The sequence below is a fragment of the Podarcis filfolensis genome (assembly GCF_964270895.1).
Source record: "Podarcis filfolensis genome assembly, chromosome: 2".
Classification (NCBI taxonomy): Eukaryota; Metazoa; Chordata; class Lepidosauria; order Squamata; family Lacertidae; genus Podarcis; species Podarcis filfolensis.
Genome location: NC_139605.1, coordinates 10,359,521 through 10,387,039, shown reverse-complemented (window position 1 = coordinate 10,387,039; position 27,519 = coordinate 10,359,521). Strand labels below are relative to the sequence as shown.

General features: G+C 45.3%; 2 protein-coding genes and 1 long non-coding RNA gene across 17 annotated transcripts in view; 2 read left to right on the top strand and 1 right to left on the bottom strand.

The window, feature by feature from the left end:
* LOC310756526 (uncharacterized protein) overlaps nucleotides 1-11,305 on the top strand; it is an 82,615-nt gene extending 71,310 nt beyond the window's left edge. For 7 of the 15 annotated variants that reach the window (XM_083600754.1, XM_083600744.1, XM_083600755.1 and 4 more), the window contains one exon: nucleotides 9,388-11,305. In XM_083600754.1, the coding sequence (XP_083456880.1) occupies nucleotides 9,388-11,195 (1,808 nt within the window). In that variant the 3' untranslated portion in view covers nucleotides 11,196-11,305. Of the gene's footprint in view, nucleotides 1-5,353; nucleotides 7,491-9,387 lie in introns of all 15 variants that reach the window. The other 8 variants (XM_083600753.1, XM_083600750.1, XM_083600752.1 and 5 more) reach the window with 4 other exon arrangements.
* Nucleotides 11,306-12,284: 979 nt separating this feature from the next.
* On the bottom strand, nucleotides 12,285-13,747 carry LOC310757457. The gene is made up of 3 exons (XR_014545226.1): nucleotides 13,460-13,747; nucleotides 13,380-13,423; nucleotides 12,285-12,371 (listed from the first exon to the last, which is right to left on the bottom strand). It is a non-coding gene; the product is annotated as an uncharacterized lncRNA (long non-coding RNA).
* A 9,506-nt stretch (nucleotides 13,748-23,253) lies between these two features.
* On the top strand, nucleotides 23,254-26,511 carry LOC310757274 (uncharacterized protein). Its single transcript, XM_083602576.1, has 2 exons — nucleotides 23,254-23,394; nucleotides 25,464-26,511. The coding sequence occupies exons 1-2, from the start codon at nucleotides 23,295-23,297 to the stop codon at nucleotides 25,868-25,870; spliced, it is 507 nt and encodes a 168-aa protein (XP_083458702.1). The 5' UTR covers nucleotides 23,254-23,294; the 3' UTR covers nucleotides 25,871-26,511.
* The last annotated feature ends 1,008 nt before the right edge of the window (nucleotides 26,512-27,519 follow it).

The following is a 27,519-nucleotide window of genomic DNA, read 5'->3' as shown; positions in this document are numbered from 1 at the left end:
TATGCACCAACTACTGGTGCTGAAGAAACTGAAATTGACCAATTCTATGAAGACTTACAACACCTTATAGAAGTGACACCAAAGAAGGATGTTCTTCTCATTATAGGGGATTGGAATGCTAAAGTAGGGAGGCAAGAGATAAAAGGAACAACTGGCAAGTTTGGCCTTGGAGATCAAAACGAAGCAGGGCAAAGGCTAATAGAGTTCTGTCAAGAGAACAAGCTGGTCATCACAAACACGCTTTTCCAACAACACAAGAGACGACTCTACACATGGACATCACCAGATGGGCATCATCGAAATCAGATTGATTATATTCTCTGCAGCCAAAGATGGAGAAGCTCTATACAGTCAGCAAAAACAAGACCTGGAGCTGACTGTGGCTCAGATCATCAGCTTCTTATAGCAAAATTCAAGCTTAAACTGAAGAAAGTAGGAAAAACCACTGGGCCGGTAAGATACAATCTAAGTCAAATCCCTTATGAATACACAGTGGAAGTGAGGAAGAGGTTTAAGGATTTAGATTTGGTGGACAGAGTGCCTGAAGAACTATGGATGGAGGCTCGTAACATTGTACAGGAGGCAGCAACGAAAATCATCCCAATGAAAAGGAAATGCAAGAAAGCAAAGTGGCTGTCCAATGAGGCCTTACAAATAGCGGGGGAGAGAAGGCAAGAAAAATGCGAGGGAGATAGTGAAAGATACTGGAAATTGAATGCAGATTTCCAAAGAATAGCAAGGAGAGATAAGAAGGCCTTCTTAAACGAGCAATGCAAAGAAATAGAGGAAAACAACAGAATGGGAAGAACCAGAGATCTGTTCAAGAAAATTGGAGATATGAAAGGAACATTTCGTACAAAGATTACCATAATAAAGGACAAAAGTGGTAAGGACCTAACAGAAGCAGAAGACATCAAGAAGAGGTGGCAAGAATACACAGAGGAATTATACCAGAAAGATATGGATGTCTCGTGCACCCCAGGTAGTGTGGTTGCTGACCTTGAGCCAGACATCCTGGAAAGTGAAGTCAAATGGACCTTAGAAAGCACTGCAAATAACAAGGCCAGTGGAAGTGATGGTATTCCAGCTGAACTATTTAAAATTTTAAAAGATGATGCTGTTAAGGTGCTACACTCAATATGCCAGCAAATTTGGAAAACTCAGCAGTGGCCAGAAGATTGGAGAAGATCAGTCTACATCCCAATCCCAAAGAAGGGCAGTGCCAAAGAATGTTCCAACTACCGCACAATTGCACTCATTTCACACGCTAGCAAGGTTATGCTTAAAATTCTACAAGGAAGGCTCAAGCAGTATGTGGATAGAGAACTCCCAGAAGTGCAAGCTGGATTTAGAAGAGGCAGAGGAACCAGAGACCAAATTGCAAACATGCGCTGGATTATGGAGAAAGCTAGAGAGTTCCAGAAAGACATCTACTTCTGCTTCATTGACTATGCAAAAGCCTTTGACTGTGTCGACCACAGCAAACTATGGCAAGTTCTTCAAGAAATGGGAGTGCCTGATCACCTCATCTGTCTCCTGAGAAATCTCTATGTGGGACAAGAAGCTACAGTTAGAACTGGATATGGAGCAAATGATTGGTTCAAAATTGGGAAAGGAGTACGACAAGGCTGTATTTTATCTCCCTGCTTATTTAATTTATATGCAGAATACATCATGCGAAAGGCTGGGCTGGATGAATCCCAAGCTGGAATTAAGATTGCCAGAAGAAATATCAACAACCTCAGATATGCAGATGGCACAACCTTGATGGCAGAAAGTGAGGAGGAATTAAAGAACCTTTTAATGAGGGTGAAAGAGGAGAGCGCAAAATATGGTCTGAAGCTCAACATCAAAAAAACGAAGATCATGGCCACTGGTCCCATCACCTCCTGGCAAATAGAAGGGGAAGAAATGGAAGCAGTGAGAGATTTTACTTTCTTGGGCTCCATGATCACTGCAGATGGTGACAGCAGCCACGAAATTAAAAGACGCCTGCTTCTTGGGAGAAGGGCAATGACAGGCCTAGATAGCATCTTGAGAAGTAGAGACGTCACCTTGCCAACAAAGGTCCGTATAGTTAAAGCCATGGTTTTCCCAGTAGTGATGTATGGAAGTGAGAGCTGGACCATAAAGAAGGCTGATCGCCGAAGAATTGATGCTTTTGAATTATGGTGCTGGAGGAGACTCTTGAGAGTCCCATGGACTGCAAGAAGATCAAACGCATCCATTCTTAAGGAAATCAGCCCGGAGTGCTCACTGGAAGGACAGATCGTGAAGCTGAGGCTCCAGTACTTTGGCCACCTCATGAGAAGAGAAGAGTCCCTGGAGAAGACACTGATGCTGGGAAAGATGGAGGGCACAAGGAGAAGGGGGCGACAGAGGACGAGATGGTTGGATAGTGTTTTCGAGGTTACCAGCATGAGTTTGACCAAACTGCAGGAGGTAGTGGAGGACAGAGGTGCCTGGCGTGCTCTGGTCCATGGGGTCACGAAGAGTCGGACACGACTAAACGACTAAACAACAACAACAACAACAATCCAAAGGGCGGTCGTCACTCAATTCTGTTTGAGAGTATTTTGGAATAGATATCTGGTTTTGATGGGTTGATGTAATTTCTTCCGTGGGCAGCTGTTCCTTAGTAATAGAGGTATTTCCCTCCTGAAGTTCCTCGGCTGAAGCTAGTTCTTGCGCTAGGCTGCATGGGGAAGTTAATATTTCCAGTACCTTGATATGTCTCTTTAAAATAAGACGTCCAATCAAGAACAGTAAGAGAGGGGGGTATTACTTCCTCAAGAATTAACTCTTTTTGTGGACTCTTACCCTCCTCCATCTTAGGAAAGTAATTTGTAATTTTGCTTTGTCTTTTACCAGGGCCCGGGGGGCTGATTGCCGAGTCAGGCAGTATACCCAACTCCTTATATGTTCTTCTAGTAAAAACCATGGTAAAAGTTGTCTTGATATAGAGAGAGGGCAGTTTACCCCAGGTGCGACTGCCTTAAATTGGGGGGCAAGTGGGGATATCAAACTATATTCCCACCTGCTCTCTGCAGCAGCTTCCTGATGTGCTCATCAACAGCCTCAGTATATTTCTCTATTTTGAGTTCTCTGCTTTTAGATCTTGGCGATTGTCCTAAGCCTGTAGTTTTCACCTCAATCATGCGACCAGCACTGTTTCACAGATGCTGCAACCTAGTCAGAATATAATAATAAAACGATGCTGCCAAAGGGACAGCAGTAATAAAACGGCTACATTAAAGTTAAAATTGCCTTATTTAGGCAATTTATGTGCAGCTGGAAAAGGATAATAGTGGAGTTTGGCTATAGCGCATGTACAGCTATGATAACCTTGTATTTCGGGCCCTAGCTTAGTCTTTAGAGGCCATCTCCCACCGCCCTATACTGAACAAAGGATATCCAAGAGCCCCAGAAGGGAAACTTTCTGTGGGCTGGTTCACTGATTCCTTCTAAGCAGTCTTTCAGAGGCCTACCACATAAGGCAGGGCACAGAACGATATCTTGCTGAAGCCGGTATTCCAAACCTCCAGAGGGTCCTTGATGATCTCCGGCGGGCTAGAGACAAAGGTGAGAGCTGTTTCCTAGTTCTGCTGGATCTCTCAGCGGCGTTTGATACCATCGACCATAACATCCTTCTGGACCGTCTTGAGGGGCTGGGAGCTGGGGGCACTGTCATACAGTGGTTCCGCTCCTTCCTCCTGGGCCGTGTTCAGAAAGTGGTGGTGGGGGATGAGTGTTCAGACCCCTGGGCTCTCACTTGTGGGGTGCCTCAGGGTTCTGTCCTCTCCCCCATGCTTTTCAACATTTATATGCAGCCGCTGGGAGAGATCATCAGGAGGTTTGGGCTGGGTGTTCATCAGTATGCGGATGATACCCAGCTCTACCTCTCTTTTAAATCAGAACCAGTGAGGGCGGTGAAGGTCCTGTGTGAGTGTCTGGAGGCGGTTGGAGGATGGATGGCGGCTAACAGATTGAGGTTGAATCCTGACAAGACAGAAGTACTGTTTTTGGGGGACAGGAGGCGGGCAGGTGTGGAGGATTCCCTGGTCCTGAATGGGGTAACTGTGCCCCTGAAGGACCAGGTGCGCAGCCTGGGAGTCATTTTGGACTCACAGCTGTCCATGGAGGCACAGGTCAAATCTGTGTCCAGGGCAGCTGTTTACCAGCTCCATCTGGTACGTAGGCTGAGACCCTATCTGCCTGCGGACTGTCTCGCCAGAGTGGTGCATGCTCTGGTTATCTCCCGCTTGGATTACTGCAATGCGCTCTACGTGGGGCTACCTTTGAAGGTGACTCGGAAACTACAACTAATCCAGAATGCAGCAGCTAGACTGGTGACTGGGGGCAGCCGCCGAGACCATATAACACCGGTCTTGAAAGACCTACATTGGCTCCCAGTACGTTTCCGAGCACAATTCAAAGTGTTGGTGCTGACCTTTAAAGCCCTAAACGGCCTCGGTCCAGTATACCTGAAGGAGCGTCTCCACCCCCATCATTCTGCCCGGACGCTGAGGTCTAGCGCCGAGGGCCTTCTGGCGGTTCCCTCATTGCGAGAAGCAAAGCTACAGGGAACCAGGCAGAGAGCCTTCTCGGTAGTGGCGCCCGCCCTGTGGAATGCCCTTCCAGCAGATGTCAAAGAGATAAACAACTACCTGACATTCAGAAGACATCTTAAGGCAGCCCTGTTCAGGGAAGTTTTTAACGTGTGATATTTTACTGTATTTTTGGTTTTTATGGAAGCCGCCCAGAGTGGCTGGGGAGGCCCAGCCAGATGGGCGGGGTATAAATAATAAATTATTATTATTATTATTATTACTATCCGATACACTGTTGTAGAGTTATTGTGTAGATTAAAGACTTCCTGTAAAAAACTCAGGATGCCTTCACCAGGAGTCTCTGAGAGTATAAATGCTGGTCTCCTCAGAGCAGTTTGTTAAAATGAAGAGTCTTTCCAGCTACTGCACTTCCTCTTCAGCTGCGAAGCAGGAATGCTGTCCCCAGCTAGTTCACACAGCCCCCCAGCTGGGCGGGGGTCAGTCAGTTCAGTTAACCCCCGAATCTCCAAGCTTTATCTTTCTCTGTGTTCAGCAGAGCTGGGTGTCTATGGGCCAGTCTCAAAGCAGGGCTCACAGTCGTGTCTCTCCTTACCCTCCTTCTCCAGACACCGTTGGTCGGGTAAGCAGTTCACAGTTCTGTCTTTAGACCTCTTCTCTCTCTGCTCTCAGTTCAGACAGCAGCGTTCTCTCCTCTCTGGCAACCTTGACCGGGCAGCTGATAGGGAGGGAGGGAGCAGGCTGGGACAAGCTGAAGCTCGCAGAGCCAACAGGAGTTATAAAAGTGCTCCCACACATAGTAGGAGCAAGCAGTGCTCTAAAGTGCTTATCTTGGGAACTTGCCATCTAAGTTGTTTACTCCTGACCAAAGTTTCTGTTTCCCAAAAGGACAGGAGGGGGAGCAGAGGAAGAAACGGATGGGTTTGAAGGCTCTTTCCACCAGCCGCCTCTCTCCCCTGAGGAACAAGAGCAAAGGGTGTTTGCAGGGCAGGAGGACAGTGGAGGAGGCAGTGAGGGAAGAGGGGCAGGTGGGCGGATCCACCGCCTCTGCCAGGGGGTCCGGATGCAAGCAAGAGGCTTCCTTCTTCTCCATGCAAGGGCCACCCATGTATTCAGAGCAGTCCTTTAAAGATTAACTCTTAAGTTCCAAGGGATCTCCTCTCAGTCCACTAATGTGCATACCATGCCAGCCTTAGGAAGGGAGGTGGGACAGGCAGGTGAAAGAAATTGCCAAAGGTGTTTGAAAATGGGTGGAGGCTCTTGGGAAGGGGGTTCCCGCTTGTGAATGAACTTTATTACGGTCACAGACCAGGATTAAAAAAGCATATAGATAAAATAGCAGTTAGGATTTTTTTAACCAATAATTGTTAGAGCAAATTAGGACATGGAAACGCATAGGATAAAACATCTAAATAAAATACAAGATTAAACACAGATAATGGATGGATAAAAAAACTGATAATTAAAACAGATAAGAACTAAAAACAAACAAAGACACACAGTTAAAACAACTGTAAGAGCATAAGAACTAAAAGACTCGCAGTTAAAACAACTATAAGAGACTTCAGAGTAGAAGCCTCTTAAATAGAGGACACTCAAAACATTAGAAACTGCTGTGCAAATATGGTTAAAACAGACAATTAAAACAATGTTCAACGCTAAATTTAGAAACAATGTACAACAATAAACTGTCCCAGGGAGTTGTCTCAGAGTCACCCATGGAACCATGTTTGGGGCTTTTCATGTCGGACTATTTTGAGTTGGGCGATGGTCTGCGCCTACAAAAATGTACACAGAATCTGGTGACCATCTAGGTCATCTTCTGATCTTTGCCCAACAGCAAAAGGTCAAATTTTTGCTTTTGCGGGAGGTCGGCTAGCCTCACCAGTAGGGGATCCATGATCTTACTACGTGCCTCTTCATAAAAGGGACATTTAAAGAACAAGTGTTCTGGGCTTCCTATCTCTCCCAATGGACAGGTGCAAAGTCTCTGAGCATACAGGACCCTTCTGAAGGCTTCATCCAGGACCGGCGAGGGAAGAGCCGAGCTTCTGGCGAGTGTAAAGGCCCTTCTTGTATCCCTAGATACGAGAAAGAAGAGATATGCTGCCGGTGCGGCTATATATCTCTCGATTTCTCCAATTCTATAGTCGGGGCACCTTGCACAGTCCTGCTGTCTCTCAGTGTCTAATATTCTTTGCCTGACCGTAGCTTTTGCCTGGCCCAAGCCCAGACTTAGAAGGGCTTGAGTGGCAAAACCCAGTTTCTGGAGGGTGTTCAGGACTGCAGTCTGCCAGCCCGCCTAGAATTGGTCACAGAGGATCAATGGGGCTATCCCTCGGGGGAGCAGGTTCAATGTCAGCCATTTGTAGATTGCTATTAGGCAGATGCTAGCCTCCACTCTCATCATCCGCGTTTCCAATCTAACCCATGCGTTTGAGACACATCTGGGGACTTGGAGGAGAGGTCTAAGAAGTCTAGATTGAACTCTCTCAAGTGGGGAGAAAGCAGAGGAAGGCGGGCCCAAAAAGGAACCATAGAGGAGTTGTGCCAAAGTTTTGGCCTTGTATAATTTTAGAGCTGCGGGAATGAAGAAACCCCCTTGTGCTCTGAAGAATTTAAGGATACAATAAGTGGTTTTTTTCCACTAGGGGGTGCCCAATTGGGGCTTCTCCAGGGGCAGCTGAATGTCTTGGGCAGGAGAATCCCTGCAGGGGCTCTCAGACTCCCTTGGCTTCTTCTTCTTCCCTCCCTCCCAGGAAGCTGCAACTTGCTCTGGATTCTGCGCTCCTCAGGAAGCTGAACCTGCAACCCTGGCCAGGATGGAAGGAGGAAGATGGACGCTTGACCTGGTCAGGCTGTCTCCCGCATCCCTCCCCACAACCTCTGAGGATTCCCTCCCAGGACCCTTGGAGAAATCTGGTGAGTTCCAGGGGAGAGGAGATGGGGACAGGGATAGATGGATGGTGGAGGGAGAAAGAGGAAAAGATGGAGAGGAGACAAATGGAAGGAAGTTCCTGACAGGAAGAAGGAAGGGGTGAGGCCTTCTCCAAAGCAGCTCTTTGTTGCTTGAATCCTTTTCCTAAAGTAGTGGGGGCAGATTTTCTTCCTCCAGGCTTTGAAATCTTAGGTGTTATTTCAACGGCAGGAATAATTGATGAAAATGATGTTGCACACCAATCCTGAAAAATGGGTGAAGGGGAATGAAATGCTTCGCATAATTATTTATAATTGATGTATTTAAATTGTTTCTATTACTCTTATTTTTTATAGATGGGGTCACAATGATACATTCCACCAGCATCAAAACACAATAGATGCATGCACCTCCCCAGTTTGGTGGGGTTAAGGGACAAAGGACCAGTTATCATGATACACAATTCCTGTGGCTGGAGGCTCTGCATTTAGGATTGGGCATATAAAGTCTAAGAGCGGCTGGTATTATAAGCAAACTGTGTAAACTTGCCAATCTTACAGACTGGGGTTGTTTGTGTGAGTGAGTGAGTGAGTGAGTGAGTGGGAAAATAATTTTAGCACCCCTGTGTAATGGCTTGGTTCTCCCGCACAGACATGAGACAACTCCAGTAGTAATTGTCTCAAACTCATAAATCACTGTGGAGCTCAGTCTTCGGCCTGTTCATCCCAGCTTGCAGTTGCCGAGTCCTCCAGCAAAGAAGGCCCCACTTTCGCTTTCTTTCCCCCTCTTCTCGCAGATTCTCTCGAGCCTACGATTTTTTGGACAGGCTATTTCGGGGGCTCTGTGTCAGAGCTCAAACTGGAGATAACTCTCTGTGCCCCCACCCCCCATCACCCCCTCTTCCTGCTCTTTGTTCTTTGCTCCTGCTGCAGCTTGGCTGCTCCTCCCCTGCTTCACATTCCAACCAAATCCCATCTCTTGCGTTCTCAGGCTCTGTCAGCGGAGGCACAAGAGGCTTGAGATTGACGGAGCTGACACCCTCTAATTTTGTCCGTCCCTGAGCTTCCATGGAGATACTGTGGTACAACCTTGGTGCAAATTTCAAAATAAGTACACAAAGCCAACAAAGAGACTCAGAGGTTTATAGTGGCACCAGCTTTCCTGGTCAAGAGTCCACTTTGTCAGACTGCACCCCACAAAAGCTTAGGCCATAATACATTTATCTGCCTTTAAGGGCTGCAAAAGATGAATAAACAGAAGCGAAGTTCATCAATGGAATCTATCCTACAGGAGACAGTGACGGCCAGCAATATGGATAGCTTGAAGAAAAGGATAAGACTGACGTCTCTGCTCTGCCCTCACGGTCGTAGGCAATAATGCTTCTTGATACTAGTTTCTGGAAAGCACACGAAGGCAGAGAAGACTCTTGTGCTCCAATCCTGCTTGCCGGTTTCCCACAGGCATCTGGTTGGCCTCTGTGAGAAGAGGATGCCGGACTAGGTGGGCCTTTGCCTGATCCAGCAGGCTCTTCTTAGGTTCCAATATATTGCAATATTTTTACAGTTACATGTAGCACTTAAGTTTTATTTAATTCACAAGGGAAATACTGTTACTTGAGCCTGAGATCATTTCTTCACTTCAGAAAGAAAAAATAGATGTGTCTAATAAGCCAATTCCACCATAGATCTGTATTATAAAACGATGGTGCTTTATTAAGTGTGAATGGAGTGATCATGTGTTGCTCCTGCCACTATCTCATCAGCTTTCATAAAATTTGGAACCTAGAGAGGATAGTGGAGAATGAAGGTGTTAAAATGAGAGAAGGTACAGATTCGGATTGAATTGGGTTCAGTTCCCTTTTTGTCTTTCTTGAAAGTCTAACAGGATTCTCTTTCCTCCCAGACTCCCAAACAGGTGAGGAAGATGAAAGTCAGAATTCTATGAAGCCACATGTGAATTTATGGGGGAAAACAAAGAAATTGAGGATACAACAAAAAAGTCACAAAAGAAAGAAACTATTTGAATGTACGGCATGTGGAAAGAGCTTCAGTGAAAGTGGAAAACTTCGAATACACCAACGAACTCACACAGGGGAGAAACCATTTGAATGTAGGGAGTGCGATAAGAGCTTCAGTCGAAGTGGGGCGCTTAGATTACATCAACAAACTCACACCGGGGAAAAACCATTTGAATGTGTGGATTGTGGAAAGAGCTTCGGTCGAAATGATATACTTAGAATACACCAACAAACTCATACAGGGGAGAAACCATTTAAATGTATTGAATGTGGAAAGAGCTTCAGTACAACTGCGAAACTTAGAATACACCAACGAACTCACACAGGGGAGAAACCATTTAAATGCATTGAATGTGAAAAGAGCTTCAATGAAAGTCAAACACTTAGAGTACACCAACGAATTCATAAGGGGGAGAAACCATTTGAATGTGTGGATTGTGGAAAGAGCTTCAGTCGAAGTGGAACACTTAGAATACACCGACGAGCTCACACAGGGGAGAAACCATTTAAATGTATTGAATGTGGAAAGAGCTTCAGTCGAAATGATACACTTAGAATACACCAACAAACTCACACAGGGGAGAAACCATTTAAATGTATGGAGTGTGGTAAGAGCTTTAGTGATAGTGGAAATCTTAGAATACACCAAAGAATTCACACAGGGGAGAAACCATTTGAATGTTTTGAGTGTGGAAAGAGCTTCAGTGAAAGTGGAGCACTTAGAAGACACCAACGAACTCACACAGGGGAGAAACTATTTGAATGTTTTGAGTGTGGAAAGAGCTTCAGTGAAAGTGTATACCTTAGAAAACATCAACGAACTCACACAGGGGAGAAACTATTTGAATGTTTTGAGTGTGGAAAGAGCTTCAGTGAAAGTGGATACCTTAGAAAACATCAACGAACTCACACGGGGGAGAAACCATTTAGATGTATTGAATGTGGAAAGAGCTTCAGTCGAAATGATACACTTAGAGTACACCAACAAACTCACACAGGGGAGAAACCATTTAAATGTGTTGAATGTGGAAAGAGCTTCAGTACAAGTGGGAAACTTAGAATACACCAACAAACTCACACAGGGGAGAAACCATTTAAATGTGTTGAATGTGGAAAGAGCTTCAGTACAAGTGGGATACTTAGAATACATCAGCGAACTCACACAAGGGAGAAACCGTTTCAATGTATGGAATGTGGAAAGAGCTGCCGTCAAAATGAAGCACTTAGAATACACCAACAAACTCACACAGGGGAAAAACCATTTAAATGTATTGAATGTGGAAAGAGCTTCAGTCATTATGGAAACCTTAGAATACATCAACGAACTCACACAGGGGAGAAACCATTTAAATGTATTGAATGTGGAAAGAGCTACAGTCAAAGTGGATCACTTAGAATACACCAACAAACTCACACAGGGGAGAAACCATTTAAATGTATTGAATGTGGAAAGAGCTACAGTCAAAGTGGATCACTTAGAATACACCAACAAACTCACACAGGGGAGAAACCATTTAAATGTATTGAATGTGGAAAGAGCTACAGTCGAAGTGGATCACTTAGAATACACCAACAAACTCACACAGGGGAGAAACCATTTAAATGTATTGAATGTGGAAAGAGCTTCAGTGAAAGTGGAGCACTTAGAAGACATCAACTAACTCACACAGGGGAAAAATCACAGATACTTTAATAAACTGTATAGGTGTTCTTTACCTTTCCTTCTATGCTTCCTTGCAATACTGATAAAATCAAACCACGCCAATGCTTTCAGCCCCAGAAGAGGAGCTCCCCTTGGTGTCAGGGGAGGGGTCCAAGGGAGCATCTGAAGCCCTGCCATTCCTTCTGTCCCTGGCCCCTTCCCCTCCTCTCTCTGCCATCCCAGGGCCACTCTTGACTTCACAGCAGGAGACTGGCTCTGTCTGTGATGGTGAGATGTCCTGGCTGATTGAAGGACCACTTCCTGTTTCCTGGAGCTCCATCCTGCCTTCTCATGCAAGGTGGAGTCATGAAGCAGGTGAAGGCTGAGCACACCTAAGGGTTGTGCAGCGGGTGGGTGGGATTCTGCTTAACCTTTCCCTGTCTGCTCCTTTTCTGGATCCAAATCCCCACACAAAAAGGGGTAGTGTGAGGGCGCAATCAGTGTTATGGAGCTGCACTGAAAATCATTTCTTTGTGACCGTAAGAGTCCCTTCTCAAAAAAACAAGCATCAAGGGGACTTCCGGCGAGGCAGCATGGCGGCTGCAACAGCAGAAAAGAGCTCCTGAAGCCAGCCAGAGTAAAAGTCTCTGTCTGGCCGATTCCTGGGCTCCCAGGACTTCTGCTGCCAACACTGCCAACGGAGAGGAATCGGGGGTGCCTGGGGCGTCTTTCAAAGGAGCCAAAACACCCCCCCACAACCTTGATTGAGCCGGAAAGGCACCCAACCACCCCCCACAACAGCCGAGAGGAGCTCCAAATCCAGGAAGACAGTGGAGCTAACGCAGAGAGGGAGAAAAAGAAAAGGGGGAAAGAAGAAGAAAAAGAAAGAAAAAGGAGCCCTAACTTTACTTTACCGCTGCTGCCCCCATCTCTGCCGACAAAGAAGAGGGGAGGTAGGTGAGCACGGGAAAGCAAAAGAGGCTCCGAAAAAACACGTGGCTGAGCCGACCGGAGCCTACCCCTCCATGCAAAGCCGCATGACAAAGGAGATCGCAGAAAGGAAGAAACTACCCCCTTCTTTTCCTTTTTTAACCCCTTCCTACCCCTCTCCCTTCCCCCCTTTTTAAAAGAAATTCTTTTTTTATCCCCCCCCCCCATATACCTACTTTTATCATTTTTCTTTTTAAAAGAGGGGCCACTGCTGCTGCAGCCACCCTTTATTTGAATCTTTATTTTTATTTCTATCTTTTCTACACACTATTTAAAGACACCCTTCTCCACACACACACACACCCTCAATTTAAACCTCATTTTATTTTCACCTCAAACTCCCCTCTTAAGAATTAAAATGGCAGTACCCAGAAAACAGCCCTGAACCATCACAGGCCATTTCCTGGGACTGCCACTTCGCCCCAGACTTTCCACTCTCTTTTACCTATCCTCTTTTACCTATACTTTACTCATTTTTTAAAAAAATAAAAATAAAAAGCTCTATCTATCTAAAGACAACCCCCCCCTTTTTTTACCTTTAATTGTCATTTTTACCCGTACATTTTTAATTACTTTTTTACAAACAAAAAATAATAACAATAATTAGGGGAAAATATTATTTTTTATTTTATTTTATTTTTAAAAAACCACACATTTTTCCCCCTCTCTCTTTTTAACGCCCTTTCTTTTCTATTTGTTGGCTTGTTCTTGAGGGGGGAATCTTTCACCCCCAGCTACGACCACCACTCTCTTTTAAAACAAAATTTCCCTCTATATCACTGCTATTGTTATTGATACTCTCCCCCTCAACTCCCCCCTTTTTATTTTTCTCTCCCTTTTTGCTCTCCCCTCTCTCTCTTCACCCCTCCTCATTTTTCCCTTTATCCCACCTTTCATTTTCCATCCCCAATTTTGTTTTCTATCCCCTTTATTTTTTAAAATCAACCCCCCCTTTTTAGCCTGTCCGTTAGTTTGTTTTTGAGAGGGGAGCCCTTTCCCCCCACCCCCTCTTTTAAAATAAGACTTTCCCCCATACCATTGCAGCAGCTCACCCTCCCTCCCTCCTCCCCTCTCCCCCTCTTTTCTTCTCCTTCCCTCTCCCACCCTTCCCCCTCCTCCTCTCCTTTTCTCTCCCTCCTCCCTCTCTCCATCCCCCCTTCCCCTAAAGGAAACACATACACACATTCATATCACCCTATCATAAATTGCCCCCCTCATACTATAGCTAAAACTACTGCTGCAAACTAATACCGCCGATATTACTGTACTATCTCCCCTCTCTCTTTCAACTCTCTTTTTGTCTCTCTCTCTCTCTTCTCTTTTACTCCAATCTCCCCTCTCCCCCCCACCTCCCCCTTCTTCTTTCTTTCTTCTTCTTCTTCTTCTTCTTCCCTTTTCTCCCTCCACCCTTTACATATAGCCTATTTTTCTGTCTCTGTTTCTAAGCACACTCCCAACCCCAATTTCCACCTTAACTGGACCCCAGTACCCCTTTTGGGTATATACAACCCCCTCCTAAACATATTTCCCCTGGCCCCACCCCTCTAATCTCTTGCATCTCTACCTGCTAACCCCCCTCCCCTTATATGAACTGTCTGTCCGTTAATCTACCATCTCTGCTTACCTGCCCTCCCCCCCAGCCTCGGCGGCAACTACAGAAAACCCAAGAGAAGTTCTTAAAACACAGGCTAGAAGTGACACAAATGACCACCTAATCCAAACGCTCTGTAAAAGCCACCAGCCAAAGCCTGATCAGCTCAGCAACCCAACAATACTCAGGAATCACCACTGCCACAACTCCTAACCACCACACGCCCTACCCCAAGTGGACGCCAAGCCAACTTCAAACCAAAACTATCAGGGAGACTGAGATGACACCAACCAGGGAGATGGCAAACAATGCTAAGATGGTAACTCCCCTTCAAGATGATGACCACCCAATAACGAAACGAGATCCGAGGGAAATGGAAGCAAGATTAGAAGCACGATTAGAAGAAACACTGAAGGCCACAATGGCTCCCATGCAGGTACTAATCAACAATCTAACCTCCAAAGTGGAAGCTCTAGAGAACAAGAACCAAATGCAAGAAAGAATAATAGAGCAATACCGGGAGGAGAACGCACGTGTGAACAAGAAACTGGACAAACTGGTAAACCAAATGGAAGCAGAACACAGAGAGATGAAAATTAAGCAAGCCGACCTTGAAGACCGCAATAGACGTTGTAACATCCGCTTCCGCAACTTTCCTGGAAAAACAATGTGGATTGTGGAAAGAGTTTCAGTCGAAGTGGATATCTTAGAATACATCAACGAACTCACACAGGGGAGAAACCATTTAAATGTATTGAATGTGGAAAAAGCTTCAGTGAAGGTGGGAAACTTAGAAAACATCAACGAACTCACACAGGGGAGAAGCCATTCAAATGTATGGAGTGTGGAATGATCTTCAGTATAAATGGACGCCTTAGAAGACATCAGCTAACTCATACACAATGAAGACTACAGGTGTATTGACTGTGGAAAGGGTTCCAGAGGGAGTGGAGACCTTAATATTCATTAGTAAATTCACATGGGGGAAATGATATATGAATGTGTGGATTGTGGAAAGAGCTTCAGTCGAAGCGGATCTCTTAGAATACATCAACGAAGTCACACGGGTGAGAAACCATTTAAATGTATGGAGTGCGGTAAGAGCTTCAGTCAAAGTGGACATCTTAGAAGACACCAACGAATAAACACGGAGAAACCATTTAAATGTATTGAATGTGGAAAGAGCTTCAGTCAACATGGACTCCTTAGAATACATCGGCGAACTCATACAGAGGAAAAACCATTTGAATGTATTGAATGTGGAAAAAGCTTCAGTAGGAATGGAACACTTAGAATACGAACTCACACGGGGGAGAAACCGTTTAAATGTATTGAGTGTGGAAAAAGCTTCAGTGAAGGTGGGAAACTTAGAATACGTCAACGAACTCACACAAGGGAGAAGCCATTTAAATGTATGGAGTGTGGAATGATCTTCAGTATAAATGGATGCCTTAGAAGACATCAGCTAACTCATACACAATGAAAACTACAGGTGTATTGACTGTGGAAAGGGTTTCAGAGGGAGTGGAGACCTTAATATTCATTAGTAAATTCACATGGGGGAAATGATATAACCGTATAGAGTTTTCAACTCAGGGTTCACTACTTACATCAAGAAACTCATAAAGGGGGAAATCAGTTGTAAATGCATGGAATGATGTTTTAGTGTTTGTACTTAAATTTGTATACACACATATATGTATTAAAGTAATTAAGGTCACATATACTAAATGTACAAAGTAAGTGGCAACTTTTTGCTAGATAAACAGGGAGAGAGTGTGAATCTGCAATGCTCAAGGTGTGTGTTGAATCTGTTGAGTTTTCAGGTCCGCCTTTCACTGCCAAAATGATGGGCTGCCCTTGTCTTGTAGATCAGCATTCCAGGCGCTCATTACTTGAACTTTGCATAATCTATTGAAGAGCTTTTTACTGATAGCATTTTCCAGCTGAATGAAAAAGTCTCTGTGTTAAATGTTCATTTGGGATTGTTTTCAAACTCATCTCCTTTTTTCTGTGCTCTTGTGTACCTGCTTGGAGCTGTTTTTATTAAATATTTTGTGCAATGGCTTTTGACCTGTGGAAGGTGACCAGTGAGGGTGTGGGTTTTTTGTGTTTCTTAGTTCACAGAAATGTTTTAAAGGAATGTGTGAAAGAATTAGGGCTAGGGGAGATTAGTGAAAGGGACTGAGGAGTGAAGTGAAGATGGCTGTCAAGTCTCTGGACAGAGGTCCGCAACCTAAGGCCCACGGGCTGGTTCCGGCCCAAATGGGTTGTGGATCTGGCCCGCGGGTGGTCCAGAAATTGCCTCATGGTTCTGATTCATATAGTTCAGGCTGCACCACTTTTTTCTCTCTCTTCCTGATGGCGGCACACCTCCCTCCCTTCTCCTGGCTTCTGGCTTCTCCCCGCCCTGTGGAGGAAGGGGGCTAGACTATGATTGGTGCCAGCAGCATTGTTTCCCTCTGATTGGTTGCAGATTTATTTCCTCCTCCCTCCCTCCCTCCTAGAGCTGAGAGGAAAAGGCCTGGGCTTTGTTTGTGCCAGCATGGTTGCTCAACGGCCGCCATTGAAGGCTGGCCCTCCCCTGGCTTGCTGCTCCTGCCGCTGCAGTGAGTGGTTCCGTTATGAGACACCCTCCCAGGTTTCTGGGGTGTATGAAGCCTCGTTTCCCTGTTTTTAACTCTGCTGCCGAAAGCGTCTCCCCCTCCAGGACAGGAGAGGGGAGAACACGCGTCTTGCAGAAGGAACCGCTCGCTGCATTCGGTAGCGGAGTTAAAAACAGGGAATCAAGGCCTCGCACACCCCAGAACCCTGGGAGGGTGTCTCAGAACGGAACAGATATGCTGCGGCGCAGAACTGAGACCTTCGGAACTTTATTATTGGTTTTTGGTTTAATCTTTAGATCGTGTAGTAACGAGAGAATGTGCACGCATGCTCTGTCCTGCAGCAAGGTTTGAGGACAGTGATCCGGCCCTCGACTTTAAAAGGTTGCTGACCCCTGTCTCTGGGTGTGCAAAAAAGAATTTGGAAGTGTTTGTTTTCATTCTTGGGGGCCATGATGTTTGGCAACCCTCTCTTTTTCAAGAGCTAACGTCAGGGCTATGAGAGGCTAAGGAAAAGCCTTTTGTTTGTTTTTAATAAAAAAAACCCCTTCAAAATGTGACAAATGTTTGTGGGGGCTGCATCTGTTGCTGCTGCTGCTGAGGGGTTCTCTGGATCTCAGCCCGAAATGTCTGCCATGAAGGTAGCAGGATGGGAGAAGTCAAGTGCCCAGAATCAAAAAGGAAATTATTTCCTGTATCTTTCTTGAAGGAAATGGGTATTTCTGAAACCTCAGACAGAGTTCATGTTGACAGCATTGAAACTGTTGCTCATTAACCAATTAATGTCATATTTATCACTGCTGATGAAAAGAGTCTACCCTTCAAAGAAACAAGCGGCATTTCCTACAATATAATGATGTCCTAAACAAACAATCAGACCCAGAAACTCCAGCAGGTGCAGAATGCCACGGCGAGGCTCCTTACGGGGTCCTTGCCATGGGATCACATGTATCAATACAATACAATAATCTTTATTGTCATTGTCTCATAAAGAACAATGAAATTGAAAAAATCTACATCAGACATTCAAAAACCAACAAACCTGCTATCCCAGCCTGGTTAACCCCCTAGAAACACTGATTCCCATAATTAAATACAATATACTCACCTAGAGACTACCTTACATTGCATTTAAAACCAAAATCGCATTTGGATAGAAACTGTTTTTCAGTTTCATCCAGTGCTTTACCAACAGCACTGGCTCCTGGTGGAGTACAGGGTCAGGTTTAAGGTGCTGGTTTTGACCTGTAAAGCCCTATGCGGCCTAGGACCCACGTACCTAGGGGACCGCCTCTCCTGGTATGCCCCACGGAGGAAGTGTGATCCCAGAGGACAGGATCACACTTCAAAACGACCTTGACAGATTAGAGAACTGGGCCAAAACAAACAAGATGAACTTTAACAGGGAGAAATGTAAAGTATTGCACTTGGGCAAAAAAAATGAGAGGCACAAATACAAGATGGGTGACACCTGGCTTGAGAGCAGTACATGTGAAAAGGATCTAGGAGTCTTGGTTGACCACAAACTTGACATGAGCCAACAGTGTGACGCGGCAGCTAAAAAAGCCAATGCAATTCTGGGCTGCATCAATAGGAGTATAGCATCTAGATCAAGGGAAGTAATAGTGCCATGGTATTCTGCTCTGGTCAGACCTCACCTGGAGTACTGTGTCCAGTTCTGGGCACCACAGTTCAAGAAGGACACTGACAAACTGGAACATGTCCAGAGGAGGGCAACCAAAATGGTCAAAGGCCTGGAAACGATGCCTTATGAGGAACGGTATGTTTAGCCTGGAGAAGAGGAGGTTAAGGGGTGATATGATAGCCATGTTCAAATATATAAAAGGATGTCATATAGAGGAGGGAGAAAGGTTGTTTTCTGCTGCTCCAGAGAAGCGGACACGGAGCAATGGATCCAAACTACAAGAGAGAAGATTCCACCTAAACATTAGGAAGAACTTCCTGACAGTAAGAGCTGTTTGACAGTGGAATTTGCTGCCAAGGAGTGTGGTGGAGTCTCCTTCTTTGGAGGTCTTTAAGCAGAGGCTTGACAACCATATGTCAGGAGTGCTCTGATGGTGTTTCCTGCTTGCAGGGGGTTGGACTTGATGGCCCTTGTGGTCTATTCCAACTCTATGATTCTATGACTTTAAGGTCCACAAATGACAACACTTTGGAGGTCCCAAGTCACAAGGTGGTTAGATTGGACTGAACTAGGGCCAGGGCCTTTTCCGTACTGGCCCTGACTTGGTGGAACGCTCTGTCACAAGGGACAAGGGCCCTGAAAAAGTGTCTCCACCCCCATCGTTCTACCCGGACACTGAGGTCCAGCGCTGAGGGCCTTCTGGTGGTTCCCTCACTGCGAGAAGCCAAGTTTACAGGGAACCAGACAGAGGGCCTTCTCGGTAGTGGCGCCTTCCCTGTGGAACGCCCTCCCACCAGCTGTCAAAGAGAGCAACAACTACCAGACTTTTAGAAGACATCTGAAGGCAGCCCTGTTTAGGGAAGCTTTTAATGTTTGATGTATTACGGTATTTTAATATTTTGTTGGAAGCCGCCCAGAGTGGCTGGGGAAGCCCAGCCAGATGGGTGGGGTATAAATAATAAATTATTATTATTATTATTGGCATCTTTCTGCAGGGCCTGCAAGACAGAGCTGTTCCGTCTGGCCTTTGGTTTGGACTCAGTCTGACCCTTATGTTTCCCTCCCCTTATGGTTTTGATCTATGGGCTACTTTTAAAATGAGGCTGCATTTTAAATTGTATTTCAACTTGTATTTTGAATTGGGTTTTTCCCTATTATGTTTTTATTGTAATTTTACTGGTGTTAGCCTCCCGGGGAGGGCGGGGTATAAATAAAATTTATTATTATTATATATTTGCCTTCTGGAAGGTGGGGCAAGATGCGGAGGGAATCTGTATTACATCTGGAGGAGAGAAGGCGGGGGGGAGCTCAGTGCACCCAGAAGACGCCAGTTGTTGGTTGTAGTTGCGTCTATACAAAGTGCATAGCCTTTGCCCCTCCATAAAGAAATGGGGAGGTGAAGGCTGAGCACACCTAAGGGCAACACAGAGAGGGGGGTGGATTCTGCTGTATCTTTCCCTGTCTGGATCAAAATCCACACACAAGAGGGCAGTGTGAGGGCAGAATCAATGATGTTATGGAGATGTGTTGAAAGGCATTGATTCATGACCCTAAGAGCCCCTTCTCAAAAAACAAGCATTCAGAAAATTTAAACTACACACACACACACACACACACACGTTTAGAACAGATAATTACCCCCCCCCCAAAAGAGGCAGTCTCGTGCCACATTGTGTAGGGGTCAGTGTAACACACTACATGGGGCTGCCTTTGAAAAGTGCTCAGAAAGTTCAACTGGCTCAAAGAGCTGCAGACACACTGCTGACCAGGGCTGGCTATAGGCAGCATAGGACTCCCATATTAGAACAGCTCCATCTGCCTAATTGTCCGTTTCTGGACACAATGTGCTGGTTATCACCTATAAAGTCCTGCTTTGCCTAATACAAAAATGCCATGTCCTGTATTGATAGTTTTGTCTAGTATTTCAGATCTATCCCACCCCCCTCTCTCTCTGCCAAATTAGGGATCCTCTCCAAGCACCTGTGTTTGAAAGGGTGTGTGTGAGAGAGAGAGAAGTCCTGCATTTAAACTCTGGGTAGCCAAGCACAGACAGACTGACAGATTCATGAGTATCTGGGTGCGTGCATGCATGTGTGACAAATTCCAGGGGGGGCCATCCTGTGAGGCTGCAGGAGATTGGAATGGATTGTTTTGAAGTCACTTCAGTACCAGGTGGAAAGAGAAAACCAACTGTCCACCAACCCCCCTCCCTGCCCTGCCCTGGATTCACCACCCTGTTCCTTGTTTTACTGCCCTGTATTTTGCCTCACACTTACTAAGCTAAATGTTGGCTTAGTTTTGGTTTAGCAAACCAGACTAACATGCCACTTTCAAACCTGAAAGCTTTTTTCCTCCCGTTTTGGTTTGGAAGTTGGAGCAAATTCAGATTCATGATCTGCGACTGCCCATTTATTTGGACTTTTCAGCACCGTGGCCACTGTCGCCCTTAAGCTCACGTCAGCAATGTCAAGGCAGCACGATGACCATGTATATACACAATGGACAATCTTAATAGAATTCCTTCAAGGCCTCACAAGTACAAAATGAAATCTTTAGTCTCAAAGTCTCTGGAAATCTTTAAATGAAGTGAGGTACCAGACTTTGCAGGATGAAAGACAAGCTGTGAAGCTTTGTGTATTCAGCAAATATGATGTCCAACACTGAACAGTAATTCCGGATATTGACTACTGTTTTGTGGAATTCTTGTCAGCGTGGTGGGAGGATATAGAATTGCTTCATAAACTGAAAATAAAATTTTGCAGACGATGACCTGCATGACATAGTTTACAAAAATTATAAACTAGAATACAAACAGTAATGAAAAAGAGTACATACCCCATCTTATTTCGAATGAATATATGTAAATGAAAATATCAAATGCTATGGAACAGTGCTCATGTAATAATGTAGTCACTGCTAGTAGGTTGTTGATATTTCTTCTGGCAATCAGTTGTTCCATATCCAGTTCTAACTGTAGTTTCTTGTCCCACATAGAGATTTCCCTGGAGAAAGATGAGGTGATCAGGCACTCCCATTTCTTTAAGAACTTGCCATAGTTTGCTGTGGTCCACACAGTCAAAGGCTTTTGCATAGTCAATGAAGCAGAAGTATATGTCTTTCTGGTACTCTCTAGCTTTCTCCATAATCCAGCACATGTTTGCAATTTGGTCTCTGGTTCCTCTGCCTCTTCTAAATCCAGCTTGCACTTCTGGGAATTCTCAGTCCACATACTGCTTGAGCCTTCCTTGCAGAATTTTAAGCATAACCTTGCTAGCGTGTGAAATGAGTGCAATTGTGCGGTAGTTGGAGCATTCTTTGGCACTGCCCTTCTTTGGGATTGGGATGTAGACTGATCTTCTCCAATCCTCTGGCCACTGCTGGGTTTTCCAAACTTGCTGGCATATTGAGTCTAGCACCTTAATAGCACCATCTTATAAAATTTTAAATAGTTCAGATGGAATACCCTCACTTCCACTGGCCTTGTTATTTGCAGTGCTTTCTAAGGCCCATTTGACTTCACTCTCCAGGATGTCTGGCTCAATGTCAGCAACCACACTACCTGGGGCGTACGAGCCATCCATATCTTTCTGGTATAATTCCTCTGTGTATTCTTGCCACCTCTTCTTAATTTCTTCTTCTGTTAGGTCCTTACCACTTTTGTCCTTTATTATGGTAATCTTTGTAGGAAATGTTCCTTTCAGATCTCTGGTTCTTCCCATTCTGTTGTTGTTGAAAAATAGAGGCAAGTAATTAAGAAAATTGCAAACTTAGCAGTTCGAAAGCACTTCAAAAGTGCAAGTAGTTAAATAGGTACCGCTCTGGCAGGAAGGTAAACGGCATTTACGTGCGCTGCTCTGGTTCACCAGAAGCAGCTTAGTCATGCTGGCCACATGACCCGGAAGCTGAGTGTGGACAAACACCAGCTCCCTCGGCCAGTAAAGCGAAATGAGCATCGCAACCCCAGAGTCATCTGCGACTGGACCTAACGGTCAGGTGTACCTTTACCTGATTAAGAAAATAACTTATATCAAGGAAGTTGGAAGTTGATGGCTGGAATAATTTTGTACGTTCGTGGTGTATGGTTCTATTTCTTTTTGTAAGAGATGTATTATGCTTTTTTGTTTCATTTTCTTTTCCCTTTTTTTAAGCTTTCGTTTTGTGTGTCTGTGTGTGTGTGTGTGTGTGTGTGTGTGTGTGGATTTTAAACCAATAAAGATTTAATGATAAAAAAAATAGAAAAGGAAGGGAGGTGATGAAAGGAATTGCCAAAGGTGTTTGAAAATGGGTGGAGGCTCTTGGGAAGGGGGTGCTCAATTTGAGCTTCTCCAGGGGCAGCAGAAAGTCTTGGGCAGGAGGGCAGAGGAGGAGGCAGCGAGGGCAGAGGGAGCAGTGGGCGGATCCCCGCCTCTCCCAGGGGGTCCTGATGCAAGCAAGGGGCTTCCTTCTTCTCCATGCAAGGGCCACCCATGTATTCAGAGCAGTCCTTTGCATATTAACTCTTAAGTTCTATGGGATCTACTTACCATGCCAGCCTTAGGAAGGGAGGCGGGACAGGCAGGTGAAAGGAATTGGCAAAGGTGTTTGAAAATGGGTGGGGGCTCTTGGGAAGGGGGCAGAGGAGGGGCAGCCACAGCAGTACTGGGAGGCCCAGAAGCAGGATTTCCTGAAGACGATGCAGCCCCCTCGTTCAAAGTGGGAAACCCCACAGGTTCCCAGTCCTCCCCACTCCGGGGATGGTGTCCTCTCCTTCAGGGGAGCTGCGGATGCCAGTCGGAGGCCCAATGGGAGAGCAGGGGGGACAGACCAGACCCTGCTCCCAGTCACTGAGGGACTTCTGGGAAAGGTAAGTGCAGTCCTCTCACCTGGGTTTCCAGCACCTGGAGGTCACAGGTCCACTGCCTCTAGACATGGAGGTTCTGTTTAGCTATGGTGGTGAATATTCTTTCTTCTCCATGCAAGGGCCACCCATGTATTCAGAGCAGTCCTTTGCAGATTAACTCTTAAGTTCCAAGGGATCTACTCTCAGGCCACTAATGTGCATACCATGCCAGCCTTAGGAAGGGAGGTGGCACAGGCAGGTGAAAGAAATTGCCAAAGGTGTTTGAAAATGGGTGGGGGCTCTTGGGAAGCGGGTGCCCAATTGGGGCTTCTCCAGGGGCAGCAGAAAGTCTTGGGCAGGAGAATCCCTGCAGGGGCTCTCAGACTCCCTTGGCTTCTTCTTCCCTCCCTCCCAGGAAGCTGCAACTCACTCTGGATTCTGCGCTTCTCAGGAAGCTGAACCTGCAAAACTAGCTGAGACTGAACCTGCAAGCCTGGCCAGGATGGAAGGAGGAAGATGGACGGTTGACCTGGTCAGGCTGTCTCCCGCATCCCTCCCCACAACCTCTGAGCATTCCCTCCCAGGACCCTTGGAGAAATCTGGTGAGTTCCAGGGGAGAGGAGATGGGGACAGGAATAGATGGATGGTGGAGGGAGAAAGAGGAAAGGATGGAGAGGAGACAAATGGAAGGAAGTTCCTGACAGGAAGAAGGAAGGGGTGAGGCCTTCTCCGAAGCAGCTCCTTTTTTCTTGAATCCCTTTCATAAAGTAGTGGGGGCAGATTTTCTTCCTCCAGGCTTTGAAATCTTAGGTGTATATGCTTATATGCTTCCCATAGTTATTTATAATTCATATATTTAAATTATTTCTATTACCATTATTTTTTATAGACAGGGTCAGAGTGATACATTCCACCAGCATCAAAACACATTAAATGCATGCACCTCCCCAGTTTGGTGGGCTTAAGGGACAAAGAACCCATTATTATGATACACAATTCCTGTGGCTGGAGGCTCTACACTTAGGATTGGACATATAAAGTACAGTACAAGAGTGTCTGGTATTATAAGCAAATTGTGTAAACTTGCCAATCTTACAGACTGGCGTTGTTTGTGAGAGTGAATGAGTGGGATAATAATTTATAGCGCCCCTGTAATTTTGTCCGTCCCTAAGCTTCTATGGAGATACTGTGGTACAACCTTGGAACAAATTTCAAATTAAGGACACAAAGCCAACAAAGAGACTCAGAAGTTTATACTGGCACCAGGTAAAGGTAAAGGGACCCCTGACAATTAGGTCCAGTCGCGACTGACTCTGGGGTTGCGGCGCTCATCTCGCTTTACTGGCTGAGGGAGTCATGTGGCTAGCATGGCTAAGCTACTTCTGGTGAACCAGAGCAGCGCACGGAAACGGCGTTTACCTTCCCGCCGGAGCGGTACCTATTTATCTACTTGCACTTTGATGTGCTTTCGAACTGCTAGGTTGGCAGGAGCTAGGACCGAACAACGGGAGCTCACCCCGTTGCGGGGATTCGAACCGCCGACCTTTTGATCGGCAAGCCGTAGCTCTGTGGTTTATTCCACAGCGCCACCCGTGTCCCTTAAAGAGCCCTTAGAGAGATCCTTTAACTCCAATCTCAGCAGGAATCAGCACAGTGCTAAGATGGGATGGAAGTCCTGATCTGGAGATAAATGACCCCACTGGCTGCTCTTTAAAGAGCATTTCTAAAGAACAGTCAGAAGGGTCTTTTCTCATAGATCTCATTGCTAATTCAGCAGGGTCTTCTTGTGCTCTTATTTTTCCCCACCCCAGCACTGGGGTTGGAATGTCTAAACATGCTGGTTCATAGCTGTCAACTTTCAGATTTGAAAAAAAGGGATCAGCAGCCTCACCTGTCCCCACGTCCCCGTGGCACCACGTATCCTACTCAAAATTCCACTTTGTGAGACTGCAGCCCACAAAAGCTTAGGCCATAATACCTTTATCAGCTTTTAAGGGCTGCAAAAGATTTAAAAACAGAAGCATAGTTCATCTATCGACTTCCATCCTACAGGAGACAGTGATGGCCAGCAACTTGGATAGCTTGGAAAAAAGGATAAGACTGAGGTCTCTGCTCTGCCCTCGCGGTCCTAGGCAATAATGCTTCTTGATACTAGTGTCTGGAAAGCACACGAAGGCAGAGGAGACTCTTGTGCTCCAATCCTGCTTGCCGGTTTCCCACAGGCATCTGGTTGGCCTCCGTGAGAAGAGGATGCCGGACTAGGTGGGCCTTTGCCTGATCCAGCAGGCTCTTCTTCGGTTCCAATATATTGCAATACTTTTACAGTTATATGTAGCACTTAAGTTTTACTTATTTCACAATGGAGACACTGTTACTTGAGCCTGAGATCATTTCCTCACTTGAAAAGGAAAAATACAGAGATGTGTCTAATAAGCCAATTCCACCATAGATTTGTATTATAAAACGATGGTGCTTTATTAAGTGTGAATGCAGTGATCATGTGTTGCTCTTGCCATTATCTCAACTGCTTTCCAAAAAATTTGGAACATAGAGAGGACAGTGGAGAATGGAGACTGTGTGAAAATGAGAGAAGGTGCAGATTGGGATTGACAGGTGTTCAATTCCTTTTTTGTCTTTCCTGAAAGTCTAACAGGATTCTCTTTCCTCCCAGACTCCCAAACAGGTGAGGAAGATGAAGGTCAGAATTCTATGGAGCCACATGTGAATTTATTGGGAAGAAGAAAGAAACTGAGGATACAACAAACTCACAAAGGAGAGATACTATTTGAATGTATGAAGTGTGGAACGAGCTTTAGTCATAGTCAAGCACTTAGAATACATCAACGAACTCACACGGGTGAGAAACCATTTAAATGTATGGAGTGCGGTAAGAGCTTCAGTCAAAGTGGACATCTTAGAATACATCAACGAACTCACACGGGTGAGAAACCATTTAAATGTATGGAGTGTGAAAAGAGCTTCAGTACGAATGGAGCACTTACAAGTCATCAGCGAACTCACACTGAGGAGAAACCGTTTAAATGTATTGAATGTGGAAAAAGCTTCAGCAAGAATTGAGCATTTACAATACATCAACGAACTCACACGGGGAGAAACCATTTAAATGTATTGAATGTAGAAAGATCTTCAGTGAAAGTGGGAAACTTAGAATACATCAACGAACTCACACGGGGGAAAAACCATTTAAATGTATGGAGTGCGGTAAGAGCTTCAGTCAAAGTGGACATCTTAGAATACATCAACGAACTCACACGGGTGAGAAACCATTTAAATGTATGGAGTGCGGTAAGAGCTTCAGTCAAAGTGGAACACTTAGAATACATCAACAAACTCACACAGGGGAGAAGCCATTTAAATGTATGGAGTGTGGAAAGAGCTTCAGTAAAAATGAACACCTTAGAAGACATCAGCTAACACACACACACGATGAAAATTACAGGTGTATTCCTGCTTTGAGGGAAAGAAAGCCCTGCAAAATGCTTACAAAGCTGCCCTGACAGCCAAAAATTCTATCAGATATCAAGCCTATCTTGCTGTCCGTGCCCTAAAAAAAGAGTATAAAGACCTAATACTCCACCAAAAGAATGCCTATACCAGAAAATGTTGGCTGGAATTAATTAGTGCGGCAAAAGCAAAAGATCAGACACTATTCTAGAAACTAGTAGCTTCTGGCACCCATAAAGCTTTCCCCCCCTTAACCTCACAAATTCCCCCTAGCCTTTGGGTCTCATTCTTCCAATCTTTGTACGAGGATGCTGAACCTCCACTACGGAATTATAATATAGAACAACTGGCTAAATGGCCTCCAGTTTCAGTAACTGAAGTGAAATCATATATAAACCAACTGAAAACGGCCAAAGCCCCAGGCTCAGACGGCATTACACCAGAAGTGATAAAAGCACAGGTGGATTGGTGGGCACCTTTCTTGGCCACCCTCTTCACTTACATAGATGACACTGGCCGCATCCCAAGGGAATGGGGAACAGCCATAATAGTCCCAATCTATAAAAAGGGCAACAGAGGGAACCCAGGAAATTATAGGCCGATTAGTTTATTAAGTGTGATTAGTAAACTCTACTCAAAGCACCTCCTTAATAAGTTTACAGAATGGCTAGAGAATGAAGATATTCTGGCAATAGAACAAGCGGGCTTCAGACCCGGAAGGTCCATGATAGATCATTGTCTAACGTTACAACATCTCATCGACAAATACAAATCAGGAGGGCAGGCCTCACTATACGTGGCCTTCGTCGACCTAAAAGCAGCATTTGATACAGTCTCCAGAACCAGACTCTGGGACAGACTACAGGGTACCAATATAGATAGAAGGCTCCTGCTCCTAATTCAGGCACTGCACGCAAACATGGCTCTTAGAGTCAGGTGCTGCCGCCTAGGACACCTAACGGACCCAATAAAAACCTTCAAAGGAGTCAGGCAAGGGTGCCTATTGGCCCCTCTACTATTTAATTTCTATCTAAATAACTTAGTATCTGCACTCAATGACTCAGAACTCCACCCACCACCCCCCGAAGCTTGCAAATCGGCATATTTCGGTCCTGCTATATGCCGATGATGCGGTAATTCTATCTAGAACCCCCATTGGACTCAAAAGAGCACTAAGAAAGCTCGCAGCATACTGCGAATCTGAACGTCTCAAAATCAACTATCAAAAGACCAAGATACTCGCTTTTGGGGGAAAACCAAAG